A 14,498-nucleotide genomic window follows, 5' to 3' on the forward strand; every position below is an offset into this window, starting at 1 on the left:
TGGCTTCTGCTTTTGCCAGGTTAATTGTGAGATGAAACAAGATGGAACAGCTTACCATGCTTCACGCAATTAGGTACAAACATGTTCCACTTCACTTGGAACAAAGTGTAGAGCCCTGACCACAAAGTGCTGTGGGTAGGCCATGAAGCAGCGTGTGTCTCATCTGGAAACCTTGAGTGTCAAACAGCATCAGGTCTGCTGAAGACATTACTGGGTTCGTAACAGCTTGAGAAGAATTAGTGTTCCCAGAGCTCATTTAGATAAAAGTAGGTTGCTTAGGAAAGGGGAGTGAAACTAATGAGTCTTTCTTATGTATCCCTTCTCTAATTTAAGAATAGTAATTTTAAAAGAAGATACCGGGGAGCTTTCTGCTGCCTTACTGCTGTGTCTCATATTGGACATAGGGCCTGGGCACTGCAACTGGTCTCCCCCCTGCAAACTGCTTTTTGTTAGAGTCCGTAATTAAGACACAGATAAGAGGTATGGCTTTGGGAAGGGAATGGAGACAAAGTTAACTCTGCGCTTTGTGGACCTAGAAATGGAAAATAAATGTTTGCCATCTTGAGGCTTGTTTTCCCCTTTCTTCAATGTGGTGGCTAGAGCCTGCATCCAGCTGCTGGGCCGACTGGGAACTCACAGCAAACAAGAATCCTTGTCTGGGATTATTTTTTTTCCAGAAAAATAACTTGAAGCAGCTAATGACTATCTTCTATTAGTCATAATTTGACACGGGTTACGGCTGAAATGTCAAGGTTGTGTACATTGCCCGTAAATCCACCTGTAGCTCAAAGTTAAATCCCCAGAAAGTCATCTGAAGGTCCCTCATGGTTTTGAGAAGTCGGCTGACATGGGTCACTGATGTCAGGGTGGTTGTGTAATAAGACGGGTACCTGGTGCTGGGCTTTCTGTATGCCAAAATGATGCTGGAGGGCCTGAATTTGCTCAGTGACACAAAGCTGAGGTGTGATCCTGCTGGAACTCAGTAAGGATCTCAAAGTAGATTTCAGGGGGTTTTGTTGGGGCTTTTGGGGCTGAGAACAGCTGCTCCCAAGAAGGAATAAAATGGTCAAAAACTGATGAGGCCATGTTGGCCAGCAGAGCCAGCTGGCATTTTCCAGGGCCAAGGCTGGCTTCGTGCTGGAGCCAGGGGTAGGGCATGGGTCCTGCTGAAGGGCTTGTGAATGTGGCTCTCGACTGCCACTGGGGAGGACGGGAAATCAATATCTGCATGTTTGCTGTGATCTTTCTCGCAGCCTCTGAGTGGCCACAACACCTTGTTCCATTTTCTCCTGTGACTAAGCTATTGTATGTTATGAAATGACCTGCTCCTCTCTTTCTCAGATGTTCAAGCAATAGATCCCATTACCTCATAACCATTGTACCTCATTTCCTTGCTCTTATTACAGACACAAAAGAAATAAAGTCTTACTCTGCTGCTTTCAATTCTTCCTCTTTTTCTCAGCTGCTTTGGCTCCTTCCCTGCTTGTATTCTCTCCTGCCTCGGGTCAGAGCTCTGTACCTCTTCTGCTGAATCCAGGGCTGCTGTCTGCTTGTTGGGATCACGGTGAAGGAGAGACCAAAGCACCTTGCTCCTGCTCACTGGAAAGAGGAGCATATTAAGCACTGCAATGCCAGGCCAGAGCTGTTAGAAATGGATTTTGAAACTCGCTCCTGAGTGTGAATGTGAAGGTCTTCCTCATGAGCTGTTGGCATCAAGACATGGCTCTGCATGTGCTGCAAAGGCTTCTAGCGAAGAGAGCAGTTGTTGAGGAAATGAAAAGCATCACCTTTGTCTGGGAAATGGAACTGTTAAAAAAAACCATGTAATAAAGTGATACTAAGATGTCAGTGTTAACTGCAAAGGCTAGGTGAGTTCTGGTGTCTTTCATGCCTATCAAAGGCTTCAGTGGATGGAGATCCTGCTCCCTTTGGAGGCAGTTCTCACAAGCATCCGTGACCACATTCAGTCAAAACACCTTCAGCTTTGGTTCCTGGTTGGTGGCTACCTGGGAAGGTTTTTTCTGAGATTCAAGAGCCCTCTGCCTACTGGAAATCATCCCTCTTTATACAGGTTTTTCACACACTGTCCATCCCTCCCTGCCAATCTGCTCTTGAATGGACCAAGTTGAACAACTTTGCTGCCTGGCAATTGCTGTAACTTCTTCCTGAGGCCCTCTGAAACTGAACACGGACTTACAACGTGGGTTCTGGGACTGTCTGCAGCTGTCTAGTGCTGTATGGGAGCCTGTGGGCTTTCCCTGCTGGAAGCTCGTGTTCAGCTGGGCAGCCTCTCAATTTCAGAACCGTGTTTTCTTTCAAGGATGTTATTTTCTATCTAAAGAATTTGATCTGTAGTCTTTGTTTCCAGACTTGTTTTCTTCTGATTTTCTCTGCCTCATGGCTACTTAGGATCTCTTACCAGTTATTTGAATCTGCAAGTATTACTGGGATAATATTTTGTTTGGTTTTCTCCAGGGCTGTGGTGAAGGTGTTGAAGTAGTGCTGTGTTGAGGACAATCCTGGTGGAAAATCAGAAGCCTTGTCCTGGATGGTGCTCTCGGTTACTCTTTCCACTGTACCCATTGGTGAGTGTTAATGGCTGCCATCGCTTCTGCCAGCTGTGGCTGATCCTTACGGGGTTTGCAGTAGTTGCCTCTACTAGATCTGATGGCACAGTTTAGCCTGGGAGTGCGAAAGGTTGCTGAGGCTGTTAATCTCTTGGGTTAATGTTTTGAATACAACTGATTCTCAGCTTCTTCTGTTGTTCTTGGGTGTAATTTATGCAGCCCTGTGGGCTTTCAATAGTTACTTTTTAGCATTTCCACGAGTCACTAGTGTAATAGGAAATATTAATCACTTTCAGACAGACACATATCTGACTCTGTCCAGAACCTGATGAGAGCGTCTCCTACACAGAGGTTCACACTTAAGGTTTTTAAATTTTATTTTTTGTCAAGTATTAGATCCAGATCACTGTTCAAGTCCTGCTTTCTTTGGTGTATTTCAAGCAGGTCATCCTTTTGTCCTTAAATCTGCTGGTATAAACTTTTAGCTGCTGGCTGACTCTCTTTGCTGTCAACATAAACTTTACCATAAGAGTCTGTATTGCTAATAAAAGGTTCCACCTCTCCTCTGGGGATGAGGGGGGTTCTTCTGAGCAAATCCTCTTTCTGTCTGTATAACTGTGGCTTGTCTTTTGTTTTTTGGCAAAGGGGGTTGATTCTCTGATAAAGGGTATGGAAGGTGTTCCTGTTTGAAAATACTCCTTCCTGTTCAAATGACATAAGGCTGCTGAAAACAGAGCGTGCATCTTGCAGGGTGGGTGAAGAGGGGAGGCAGACAAACCTGATAGCCCTTTTGTCCTTCCTACATCCTCCATTCCTGCCTGGCTGTCGTTGCCCCGTATTTTAGGAGAGCTCAACCTAAATTCTAGCTCTAGGCCTTCTAACAAAATAAATTCATGTGACTTAAGTGTCTGCCTATAGCAAATTGTCCCGCTATTATTTCTGAAGCTCTGTTAATGTTGTGTGTTGCTTGAATGACAACAGAACACAGAGCCTGCAGGCATCATGACATGCTCCACAGATGCAGCCCCACTTGACACTGTCTGCCAGCATGTATCATCTTGATGATCTCTGAAGGTGGTGACAGGGGAAGCAGAGCGTGCGACAGCAGGACCAGCGTAGTAGAGTGTGCTAGGAAGTGAGAGGTCTCTAAAAGCATGCTGTGCACCAATAATGATCTTTTGATGGTAAAATAGCCCCAACCTTTGGTTTGCCACAACATGTGGTACTAGCAGGCTGTTGATCTGAGCGTCCAAAAGAGAAGATGTAGCAGCCATGGCTGAAATGGCTTTCATTGGTTTCATCGTTTCTCCCCTCTCACCCACCCATAAAAAAAAGGCAACTTTGTGAAAATAGGAAGCAGTGGGTGAGAAATAAGTACACTTGTGACATTTAAGGGAGACTGCTATTGTGCCTGCAATCCCACCAAGATAAGCTGTCTGCATTAATCACAGTTAGTGTCAGAAAAAACTTGAGTGGATCCTCTCCAGGCAAAGCTGTGTACTCGATGACTTTCGACACGCTTGTCAGCAATGCCTCCAACTGTGAGGAAGTCCTGAGCTTCAGTGCATGCTCCCAGAGCCATCATTGCATTTTACAGCAGTTGAGAAGAACACAGAGGGCATTAAAGAAACAGGAACTCTCTGATGTCCATGTTGCAAAGAGCCATGGGCGCGCTGTGCTTGCCGCTCTGAGAGCAAGGGAGTGCAGGCACCGACTGCTGAGCGAAGAGCCCGAGTGGGTGGCGAGTCCCTCCACATGTGGCTCAGGCACCTGTGGCAGCAGCAGGGCTGGGGTGCTGTGCAGGCGGGCTGGTGGAGAGTGCGCTGGCAGGAGATGCTTGCCCAACTGTTCTGCTGCCTCTCTTGGCTCCCTGTGCCTTGCAGGCATCTCTCTCTCTCCATGCCCAGCACCGGTTAGCAGGCTTGAGTTCACCACATGGCATGGGAGGTGCAGAGCTGAGCCCAGCTCCTTGTGTGACCCTTTCTTGTAATGGTCATATGAGTGGATGAGGAGCTGTCCTCAGGCTGGTTGGGGAGCACTGTTCTGGGATGTAGAGAGGAGGACTGAGTGAGGGTAGGCATGACCAGGCTTGATCTGCTGGAGCTGGATTTATGTTGCTTTTATGTCAGAAACCTAAAAGTACAAGGAAGAGCCGGATGGGTTGCTGAAACCTCTCGTGCTGCGGATTGCTGCTGCAGCAAAAGACTGTGGTGAACATCTTCAAAAAGCAGTGAGGTGTCTGGTGGTGCAGACAAGGCTTTGAGGACACGTCTTACTTATTGGTGTGGTTGGAGGCAAAGCTGAGCCCTTGCTTTGGAGAAACAAGTGTGCACGTGTTGTTAAATCTTGCTGTTCTCAGACCCCAGTTTTGATGTTCAAGATCAAAGCCTGCGTGTTGGGATTGCTTCCTTTAGCCATAGAGGAGACAAATCTGCAGTTTGTTCTTCTATTAAGCATTTCCTTCTTTTAAACATTACCCCATACAAATAAACACTTCAATGTAAGTCTTTAAAACAGAAGAGTAAACCTCTGTCTATAATCACTTGCGTGTACCTGTAAATCTGGGAGATCTCACTGCCACTGCTTAGAAATATGTGGTCAATAGAAAATGGAAATTGAGGAATGGAAATGTCCCTGTCTGTCCTCATTATGATTTTGTAATGAGCTCTTTTAAGTGCTGGTCCTTGCAGCATGGCCTGAATTCTGGATCCTTTCTTGAAAGGCAAGAGAAATTCTACCAAGATCAGTAGCACTGTCTACCCCAGGCTTTAATCACAAGTTACTCAGCCAGGTTAGGTCCTGCTGCAGTGCTCAGCATTGACTGGAAGAGATGACAAAAAGCCCTTCCCTAAGTCATCTTCAGGTTAGAAGAGGACTGTGGGCTTGGAGATAGTATTTGCAGAGGTAAGAGGGGCAGCAGAAGCTGCCAGAAGAGCCTGCTTGTGCCCCAAGACACTGTGCGTTTCCCACATTACAGCACACCACTGGTTCAGCCTGGCCGGAGTCCCGCAGTGATTTGGTGTGGGTGAAGGCAGCGCACTGAGCTCGCTCTACTTGGGCTGCTAATGCTGGGGCAGCTCTCCTGAGGCTGCAGCGCTGACCCTTGTTCCTCTTCTTGGCTAGGCTGGTTTTTATCACAGTGGAACACAGTCTGTGACTGGTGTTCCGTGACTCTGTATCTTGCCCTAAGGAGCAGGTAAGGAAAAGGCGGGGTGTGCAGCAGTCAGTGGTAAGTGACTTGTCCTGTGTGAAATGAAGCAATTCCCCAGCACCTACAGCTGCGCTTGAGATCAGGTCTTCATCCTTCTGCTGAGAGGAGGAGTCCTCAGCTCTGCCTCTCCCCTCTCGTGCAGGATGCCAGCAGTTTTGTCGTTCCTGTTGCTCTGCTTGTGGTCCAGGACACCACAGTGGAAAAGCTGCTGCCTCTGCCCGAGTGGGCTGCTGGAAAGGCTGGGCTGGTGGGTGTGCTCTGGGCTGATTACTCAGCCCCCGACTGGCAGCACAGCCCTCGCGCGCCCCATGAGCACTTTGCTGCTGAGGGCACCTGCTTCCTGACCCTGGCCACTGAGCGCAGTTTTGTGCGAGCGCAGTCTGCCACCAGGCTGGTCCTGCTGTCTGTGCGTGCTGCCTCGGTGTGGGAGGAGCAGGCGGGTGCCCTGAACTTGTAGCTGAGGGCGGAAACTCTTTGGGGTTTGCTGTTGATGCTTGAGGCTTTCATAGAGCTGCAGTATCTGAGCTGGGTCTTCACTGCTGGAGTGATGCAGGCGTATAAAGGCAGAGATGAGTCTTCCCCTAGGGCTCAGTCTGGGACAGCGCCGGCAGTTTTTGGCTGCCATATGGAAGATCACACCAAGCACGTCCAGCCCATCCCGCTCCCAGCCATGCAGCAGAACTTGAACTACGTATACCCCCAGATCTTTTGGGTGGATGGCTGTGCCAACAACAATACTTCCTGCCCCCCGGCACCCCCCGTCGCTCCTTTCCCACCACCAGTACCTGACCGGAGGAGAAAGCCAAGGAACAACAGAGAAACGAGGAGCGTCGGCTTCCTGGTGATCCCCTTGCTGATTCTGCTGGCCCTCACTGGAGTGGGACTGAGCATGTTTCAGATTTTCCACCTAGAGAAGGAACTGGCTGAACTCAGAGAGGTGAGGTCTGCCTGGCTGGTCACAGAGGCTCTGGAGAAACAGGAAAAAAAGAAAAACTTAAAATTTGGTCTGAGATGCTCAGGTGGTGCAGAATTCCACAAGGGCCAGGCTGGTGGCATTTTAATGTCTGCCATGCCAGCGTAAGTGGGGTTGCTTATTACTGTGTGGGACTGCTCTACTGTTGACTGATATATTTGGATGTCTTTGCGTTTCTTGAGTGCTGCACAGTCCCTCTCCCTGTTTATTCCTTAGCACTTTGCAGTTCCTCATAAGGCTCCAGAATTAGCCACTGTCCAAGACAGTACTTCACTGCTTTAGGTGATGCCCTTATGCTCTTATACTGCTAAGGCAACTTGTCACTCTTCTCTTTTGACAGTCCATCAGCACTGAACGCATTCCTCCAGCTTTGGAGAAACTCATAGGTGAGTTGATGTACATAGAGGAGGGATCCCCTCTGTGTTAGCATGTGTCAAACTCTTCCCTCCTCTCATCGGGGGGCAAATGCAGGGTCACAGCTCGATGCTCTCGAAGTGCTGATTTCACTTGCTTTTCTGGAAAAGGAGCTTTATCTCTGGGGTTTGGGGATGGGGTCCTGCACGCTGCCTGCTGAAGTGCTTAGAGGTGTCAGCCACAGGTTCCTGGGGTAGTGTGCCCCCACCTTGGGGCCTTCCCCAGCCCACGGGTCAACTCTGCAACAGGTACTCTGCTGTAAAAGTGAGTTTCTGGCTATCCTGACATATACTGACAACATGAACGGAAGGACGAGAACAGAGACAGGCACTGCACGTGTCACTTCTTTCTCTCCTTACTCTTTTAAGACTTTGGGATGATGCAGAGGGGTTTTTTCTCATGGGGGTGGGGGATTCAATCCCACCTTTGAGAACGCAACTTATTTTTGTGTAAATTCTTGAAGTACAAAGTCTCACCACAGCCAAAGCTAGTTGAGAAGAGCCTGATTATATGTGTGGTTTTATCTTTTAGAAATGTCATTTCAGTGAAATTGAAACTTTCCATAAGAACCTGACAATTTTTCTAAATTTCATTTAGGAAAAAAAGAGTTTCAACCTGAATGGAACAATTTAAAAATCATATTTTTTATGTATTTTATATTCCATGCTAATGTTATCAGTGAGGATATCCTTTTTTTGGGATGCAAATACTGAGTCACTATAACTGGCCCATCTCTCCAAGGGGAACCAAGCCCTCCAGGGAAGGCAGAATTTTCCTAGCTGTGCTCTGCCTCTCTGAGGACAAAGTCTGCCTGGCCAGCAGGGTGGTTTGCAGGATGTCTCAAGCGTATTCTTTGATCTAGTTGTAAGGAGGGCTGGTACTGAGCAGTGCTGGACTGGAGGGGAGCAATACGGCAGGCTTGTCTTTGTCAGGACATGACCAGTCCCCTTGGCATGGGTCAGAATTGCTGTATAAAGAGGCAATATTGTCCCTCTCCTACACCCTGAGTAAGAGACTTCTGCTTGAGCTCATCAGCTGAACCATTTTAAGATGAAAGCTCTCCTTGCTCTTTCCCCTTGCTTTTGATCACATCTGGATCCTTTGCTGCAACTCTTCCCTTTTAACTCCTTCTCTGGCCCTGTGGTGTTTGCCCAAGCACCGCCCTGCCTCACTGTGCTAAGCCATGGTGGCTATGTGCCCTGTGCTGCTCTGAATCTGCCCCATTTCATCTTCGTGGCTGGCTCCCTTCTGCTCTCTGGGCTGGCTTCTCTATGGAGCATATGGCTAACGTCTTCCCTATTTTTGTGCAGGGCAGGAGCAGTCAATGAAAAAGGAACCAAGAAAGGCAGCACACTTAACAGGTAGGTGCTGAGAGGCAAAATGTGGGAGTAGGGAGATAGGGCAGATGTGGCTGGGGTGAGAGGATGGCATGGTCATAGTTCTGAGGAGCCTGCCTCACACAGGCTTTCCTATTTTCCTTTGGTAACATGTGTGCTCTGACAGTGGGAATTTACTCCACAGCTAAAATCTTTCCCTCATTTAGGCTTTTCAGTTTTTGGTTTGTTTTTTGGTTTGCATAGGCGTGTGGGGGGCAGGAGGCTGTCATAGACAGCTGGCATTGAGCAAGGTGAAGGTGAGAGCTCCCACCAGTGCAAGGTTGGGGTGGACTTCCCATGCTGCAGACAAGGGCTTGGAGAACAGTTGACTTGTTGTGACATAGGGTGTGACTTGAGGAAAAAACACACAACTGCTTGTACTTACCACGCTTTTTCTCTTATTTTGACTTCCAGGGAACCCAGCCCAGCGGGACCTCCCTCTGGAGTGGGAACCCATCTCTGGCCATGCTTTCACCAACGGCATTCAGTACCGTGATCAGGGCCTTGTCATCAATGAGACTGGCCTGTACTTTGTGTATTCCAACGTGCTTTTCCGGGGCAGCGTCTGCAGCAGCCAGGTGTTGACTCACATTGTCTACAAGAAAAACCCGACCTCGCCAGGCAGCCACGTGCTGATGGAGGACAAAGGCATGAACTACTGTACAAGTCAGAAAACGTGGGCCCGGAAAAGCTACCTGGGGGCTTTATTCAAGCTCAGGAAGATGGACAGTTTGTACGTCAACGTCTCCAAAATCGCTCTGGTTAATTTTGAGGAATCCAAGACATTCTTTGGCTTATTTAAGCTTTAAATGGGATTGTTGGATCATGGCTGGCAGCCCCACAAACACACACTAGGATGCGCAAGGGGTGGATGCTGCCTGAGCGGCAGTGGCCAAACCAGGGTCTTGCACCATGAAGCCCACCAAGAAACTATGATTTGGCCTTCAGCGTGAGAGGGCTCAAGCAACTGGTAAAGGCTTGAAAGCGAACCTCTGGGAAGGACTGGGGCTGTACTGCTTCAACTCGAAGAGAATTGCACGTTTTCCCCCTCCAAAAAACCAACTAACTCAAAATGTAGTGTGCTGAAGACTGCATTGAAACTCACTACTTGCTACCTGAGAAGATGCTGGTGCCAGTGGCCTCACATGGTGTTGTGGCCCTGGTGAGCTTGGGCCACCAGGGGTATGGGGACAACTGGCGGGTGTCAAGGAGGCTCCTCGAGCCAGGGATTTGGGCACCTGCGCCCGCAGGCAGTGGCGTGGGAACGAGTAGTGCAGAGGCCTCAACTGCCTGCCCTGAGCCATGGCTGTCCACTCTGCCCAGGCACTCGGCACTGTGACTGCTGCACAACAGGCACCTGCCTGCTAGCTGGCTTGTTACGTGTGATATGTTCATTTTGTGTTAAGTTATCGAGCATTCCCATCCCAGAAAATGTCCCCCAACCCCTTTATTTAATGCATCCTGACCTGACTGTCTTGCAATGAGTGTGCCAGGAGCAGCAGTGCCATGAGTGACATCCCAGCCCTGGAGAGAAACCATCACTGTGCTGTGGTGGGGGGGCTGATGGGGAGACTACATGCGCTGCTGCCAGGAAATGAACAACATGGCAGTGGAGAACAGTGGGGCCTGAGTCCCAGTCTTTCAACAAATCAGAGTCTCCCAGGGAGACCTGGTCCTGCCAGCCCCTGCATGGTGCTGGTGGGGGTGTGCTGGCCATCATCAATGGCATAGCTTCAGGACCGTGTCACAGGACCGCCTCCTCTCCTGAGCAAAACACAGATGGTAAATAAAGGTATATTTTTCTAGTAAGTAGCACCTGTCTTCTCATCTGGGGCAGCGGGCTTCTGCAATGGCCAAAGCCCTGAAGGCCTCTCTGATCAGGGGCCAGCACTCTGTTCCTTCTCCGGCAGCATAGTAGAAATCTGGGAGCCTGACCCCAGTTTCCCTGCTTGGCAGGGCACGGGGTCCTCACCGTGAAGCTTTGGGGCTCCGGTATTGAAACATCAGGACTTGGGGATCAGGGAGGTGCGGTGTGGGCAGCACAGACCAGGCACCCCAAGCCCAGTTTGGCCATTGGGAAGGGGACTGTTCTCAAAACACAGGCTTCAGCTTGAGTGGAGCCAGGCACTTGTTGCTGAGCAGAAGCGCTACCCTCCCTAAAGGCACCGTGCTCCTCCATGTGCCCTCTGGCCCCAGCAGCACTTCCCATGGGGCAGTCTGAATGGCAAGGAAAGGGAGTGGCACTTTGGTGTTAAAAAAACAACCCCTCTTTGCTCCCTCTGGTGTCTGGTCCATGGAGCTCTTCCCTTGCACAAGTTAACACCGGGGCTGTCTGCCACGTTGCCACCAGGCAGTGCGCAAAGGCTGCGGCTGTGGTGCATCATCATCTTTGCCTGTGGTCAAGCCTTCTTGCAGCTCTGAAATTGGTCACAGTGAACAGTGGCTCTTCAGCAGCCTGCAGCATTTATTTCCTTTTCCACGGTGCTGCTCTTGGCTTGGTGGTGTGCGGCCTGTGGTTTGCTGTTGCTTCAGGGAAACTTATTTCTTTGAAACTTAGAAGTGGACTGGCTACTGCTGCGGGTGCCTTTGCTCACACAGATGTTGCTGCACTTAGATATTTCCACTGAATTTCTCACAGTGGAAAATGCCTCAAAAGGTCAAAGTTTTGCTTAATTGATCCTAGTATCACTCCTGTTATCAGAGGAGCAAACCACAAAGTGCAGGGATAGAGGTGCTGGATCCAGCCTCTGCCAGGAAGTTGCTATCCTCTTCTGATTGCTGTTTGTGCTGGCTGTGTTGCTTTCCTAGTGATCAGACATCCAAGTGGGGAGTGGGCATCTGTGGATACACATGCCTGCAAACTTGCACCTGTTTCTGTAGCAAAACCAGCTGAGCACATTGCATGCTTCCTTTCTTCACTGGTCAGCAGCTTGGAGAGAGGCAAGGCAGTGCCTGGAGAAAACTCACGCTGAGGTCATGCTCTCTGTTAGTACCATATCGTTGTAGGGCTGGAAAGCTCCCAAAGGTATCTGTAAGTCAGCACACAGTAACTCACCTAGGCTGTGAATGCACTCAGCTCTGGGTCAGGATGCTGCAGTTGCTATTGCTGCACATCAGCAGGGGAAAAGGATCTGTCAGTCTTTTTTTTTTGTCTGAAATACTAAAGGCAACGCAGACTGGCACGATTTGGAGACAGTGGCTCAGTGGGGTGGACAATCATGTCATAAATAGTGCTGGGATCTCCCTTGTTGGACAGACCTGGCTTATCCTTGCAGGGTAAAGCTAGGTGCTGCAAGGCTTGCTCCTGAGTCAGAGAGCGGCTGTGACTGTGTTCGGTCAGCAGCACAGCTGCCAGCAAGACACATGTTTCTGCTTTGTGATCTGTTCTCAAATATTGCTCTAAACTACCCAGAGCGAATCCACTACTTTGCTTGTGGGCTCTGACTAATGATTCAAAGCAAGGTCATGACAGGATTATACAATTTCAAAACACAGAGTCAGTTCATAGACTGCTCGTGCCACAACAGCTTTATTAAAGTAATCTGTTTATTCAGCTAATGAGCTGTTCATTTAGTGAAATACTTGCTTATTGTTACTATTAAATACTTAATGAACATTTAATACTGCCCTCGGACTTAGTGCTGTTGTACTATATTTAAAATCATTTAATAAAAATAGTCAAATTATTGAAATGTATTTTGAAATTATAAAGTATTTTGTTCCTGTCACTGTTGGGTGATTTAGATCACTTAAAGAATCACCATTGGCAAAATTTATTTTAATGTGAACTTGTAAAAGTGCGACTTAACAAAGTTTGATGGCAAGGTTCACTCTATTACTTACCACATGGAAGAAACGTACAAAGGAGAATCAAGTTAGAACCGATTTAGAATTGTTTACACAGAGACCAGAGACGCAAAAGAGTAAGGGAGATCCTCCCATTGAGACATGAGGTTCAGAATAGACCCACTTGCTTTCTAAACTCCTCCTCAGAGAGGAGTCTAGGTGTGGCTGGATCCAGACTTGGTGAACGGTTTATGTCTGATGGAACTAGATACATGGATATCATTAGTATTAATTCAGCATGCTATCAGTCACTTACTGAGGGTCTGTTGCAAGTAAAGGGTCTTTCCACCTTGGTAAGGAAGAATCTCTTAGTCTCAGGTAAGGAATCTTCAAACCTCGAGAGATATCCCTGCTCAAGGTGAGTCATTTGGCTTGCAGTCCAGTTGCAATTTGGGGAGCACTCAAACTGGACTCATCCAAAGATCTGTTGTTGGTAAAAGGTCTTGCTGCCTCAAGGAGTAGCCTTGAGAGGCATCCCAGCCCAAGGGGAGATCACCATCATGCAGCCACACTGCCTAGCAGGAAGAACTCAAAGAATCAATCAAACCGCTCACTTAGGCGGTCATATTTATGGGATAAAGTGGTTGGCTCATAGTCAAATTGCATACAATGGGAAGGTATGCACAAGACTTCTTGCACCCACAACTTTCTTTGTTCCTTGATGAGTCTCGATAAAACCACTCGCTATTCATGCATTAATTGCACGATTGGTGTTGCAAGCTCACATGCACCGATGCTCACTGTGTTGCTCAGCTCTTTTGTGGGTTTTCTAGAGTTCTTGGCCCAGCTATGGCTTAGGCCTTTACCTCCTTTGGAGTCTGTACCAAACTACTAAGAGTTTAGTTAAGGAGGTCAAGTGCACTCATCACGATTTCTTCCCCAGCAAGGAAAAATTTTCTGCGCTAGAAAGGATATCCTGGGTCAATCAGCACGGCTGGCCATAGTGATATTTGTTTTCTTTCTGTCTTGAAAATAAGTGACTTCTCCCTGCAGGTCACGTTTCTGGATTGCAGTGGTCTGAGCTGACCTTCTCTCTCCTGATGGAGCAGCCTGGGCTATATGTGGAGGTACCCCACGGTTTGGACACCATTTAACAGGGCTCCAGAGAGACTCTCCTCTGCGGAGAACATGGCTGACAAGAAGTGACGAGCTCAGATCATCTCCTGTTAAGATGTTTCTGGTCTGCTCCCACTGCCTGGGGCTCTTCTGGGGTCCATGTCCTTTCTTCCTAGGTACAGGTATGCTTTCCTACGTGATCCAGACTGAGAGACCTGGCCGGTGCTGAGCCAGCGGGCCCATTGCAGGCACAGACAGCTCTCGTGGTCAGCTGAAGCTTTTCCAGGAGATGCCTGTGTATTTGGGTGCGCAGTTGGCCAAATCAGGGCTCTGCATGATATAGAAACATTTGTGCTGCTATGTGGCCGAGCACAGCAAGTTGCTTAATAGAGATATGGCCTCTTTTGTGGTTGATGTGTATCAGATTCTGCATCCTATTTACCTACCCCAGTGAAGGAAAGGGGAGGGCAGCATGCTAGAGTCTTAAAAACCTTGGGTAGGTTCAGTAACCGAGGTGGCAGAGGGGACTGCATTATAGAAAGGACTGTATGGATAGGGTCATTGCTGCTTCTACAGCAGAAGCCCAGTGGAAGCAAAGAGGCACCCAGCAAGCTCTCAGAGACTGAGTATAAGCAGAGAGTGAGGCAGAATGAGCAATGAGCAGGATTGGTGTGCGATAGGTGCTGCACAGCAGCACTGCTGCACAGTGGGTGCTGTTTCCTACAGATCTGTGGAGGTGGTGTGCTGGCAAGCAGTCCTGCCAGTGCCTACTGCACCTCTGCTTTCTCCAGCGAAGAAACCACGGTTAGAGAGGGAGAAATATCCCCTGAACAGCTATGGCCGGCATGCCTCATATCAATGCCGTATATTGCATCCATGTGTCCTGACTCCTTATCAGTCCATGGTCACTTGTGACAGGGAGGAAGGTGACTGGTGCACAGCAAAGGCCTGAAGGGCACCTGTAGTGCAAAAGCTGAAGGAGCACTTGCAGATCTTCAGCTGACCTCCAGCATGTGCTGAGACATCAGGGTGTCAGAGACAAGAAATGAAGCCAC

At 48.6% G+C, this 14,498-nt stretch overlaps 1 protein-coding gene across 1 annotated transcript; it reads left to right on the top strand.

Annotated features, from left to right (window-relative positions):
* The first annotated feature begins 6,325 nt into the window (after positions 1 to 6,325).
* FASLG (Fas ligand) lies at positions 6,326 to 9,350 on the top strand. Its single transcript, XM_009951747.2, has 4 exons — positions 6,326 to 6,715; positions 7,092 to 7,137; positions 8,476 to 8,526; positions 8,956 to 9,350. Exons 1-4 carry the CDS (start codon positions 6,326 to 6,328, stop codon positions 9,348 to 9,350), a joined length of 882 nt encoding a protein of 293 aa, XP_009950049.1.
* The last annotated feature ends 5,148 nt before the right edge of the window (positions 9,351 to 14,498 follow it).

The sequence above is a fragment of the Leptosomus discolor genome, chromosome 3 (genome assembly GCF_034619465.1).
Source record: "Leptosomus discolor isolate bLepDis1 chromosome 3, bLepDis1.hap2, whole genome shotgun sequence".
NCBI lineage: Eukaryota > Metazoa > Chordata > Aves > Leptosomiformes > Leptosomidae > Leptosomus > Leptosomus discolor.

What these genes read in the sequence shown, in the direction of transcription:
- FASLG (XM_009951747.2), top strand. Translation starts at nt 6,326, where the DNA reads ATGCAGGCGTATAAAGGCAGAGATGAGTCTTCCCCTAGGGCTCAGTCT. An exon ending in AACTGGCTGAACTCAGAGAG is followed by an intron (nt 6,716 to 7,091) that starts GTGAGGTCTGCC and finishes CTCTTTTGACAG; the next exon opens with TCCATCAGCACTGAACGCAT. An exon ending in AGCTTTGGAGAAACTCATAG is followed by an intron (nt 7,138 to 8,475) that starts GTGAGTTGATGT and finishes ATTTTTGTGCAG; the next exon opens with GGCAGGAGCAGTCAATGAAA.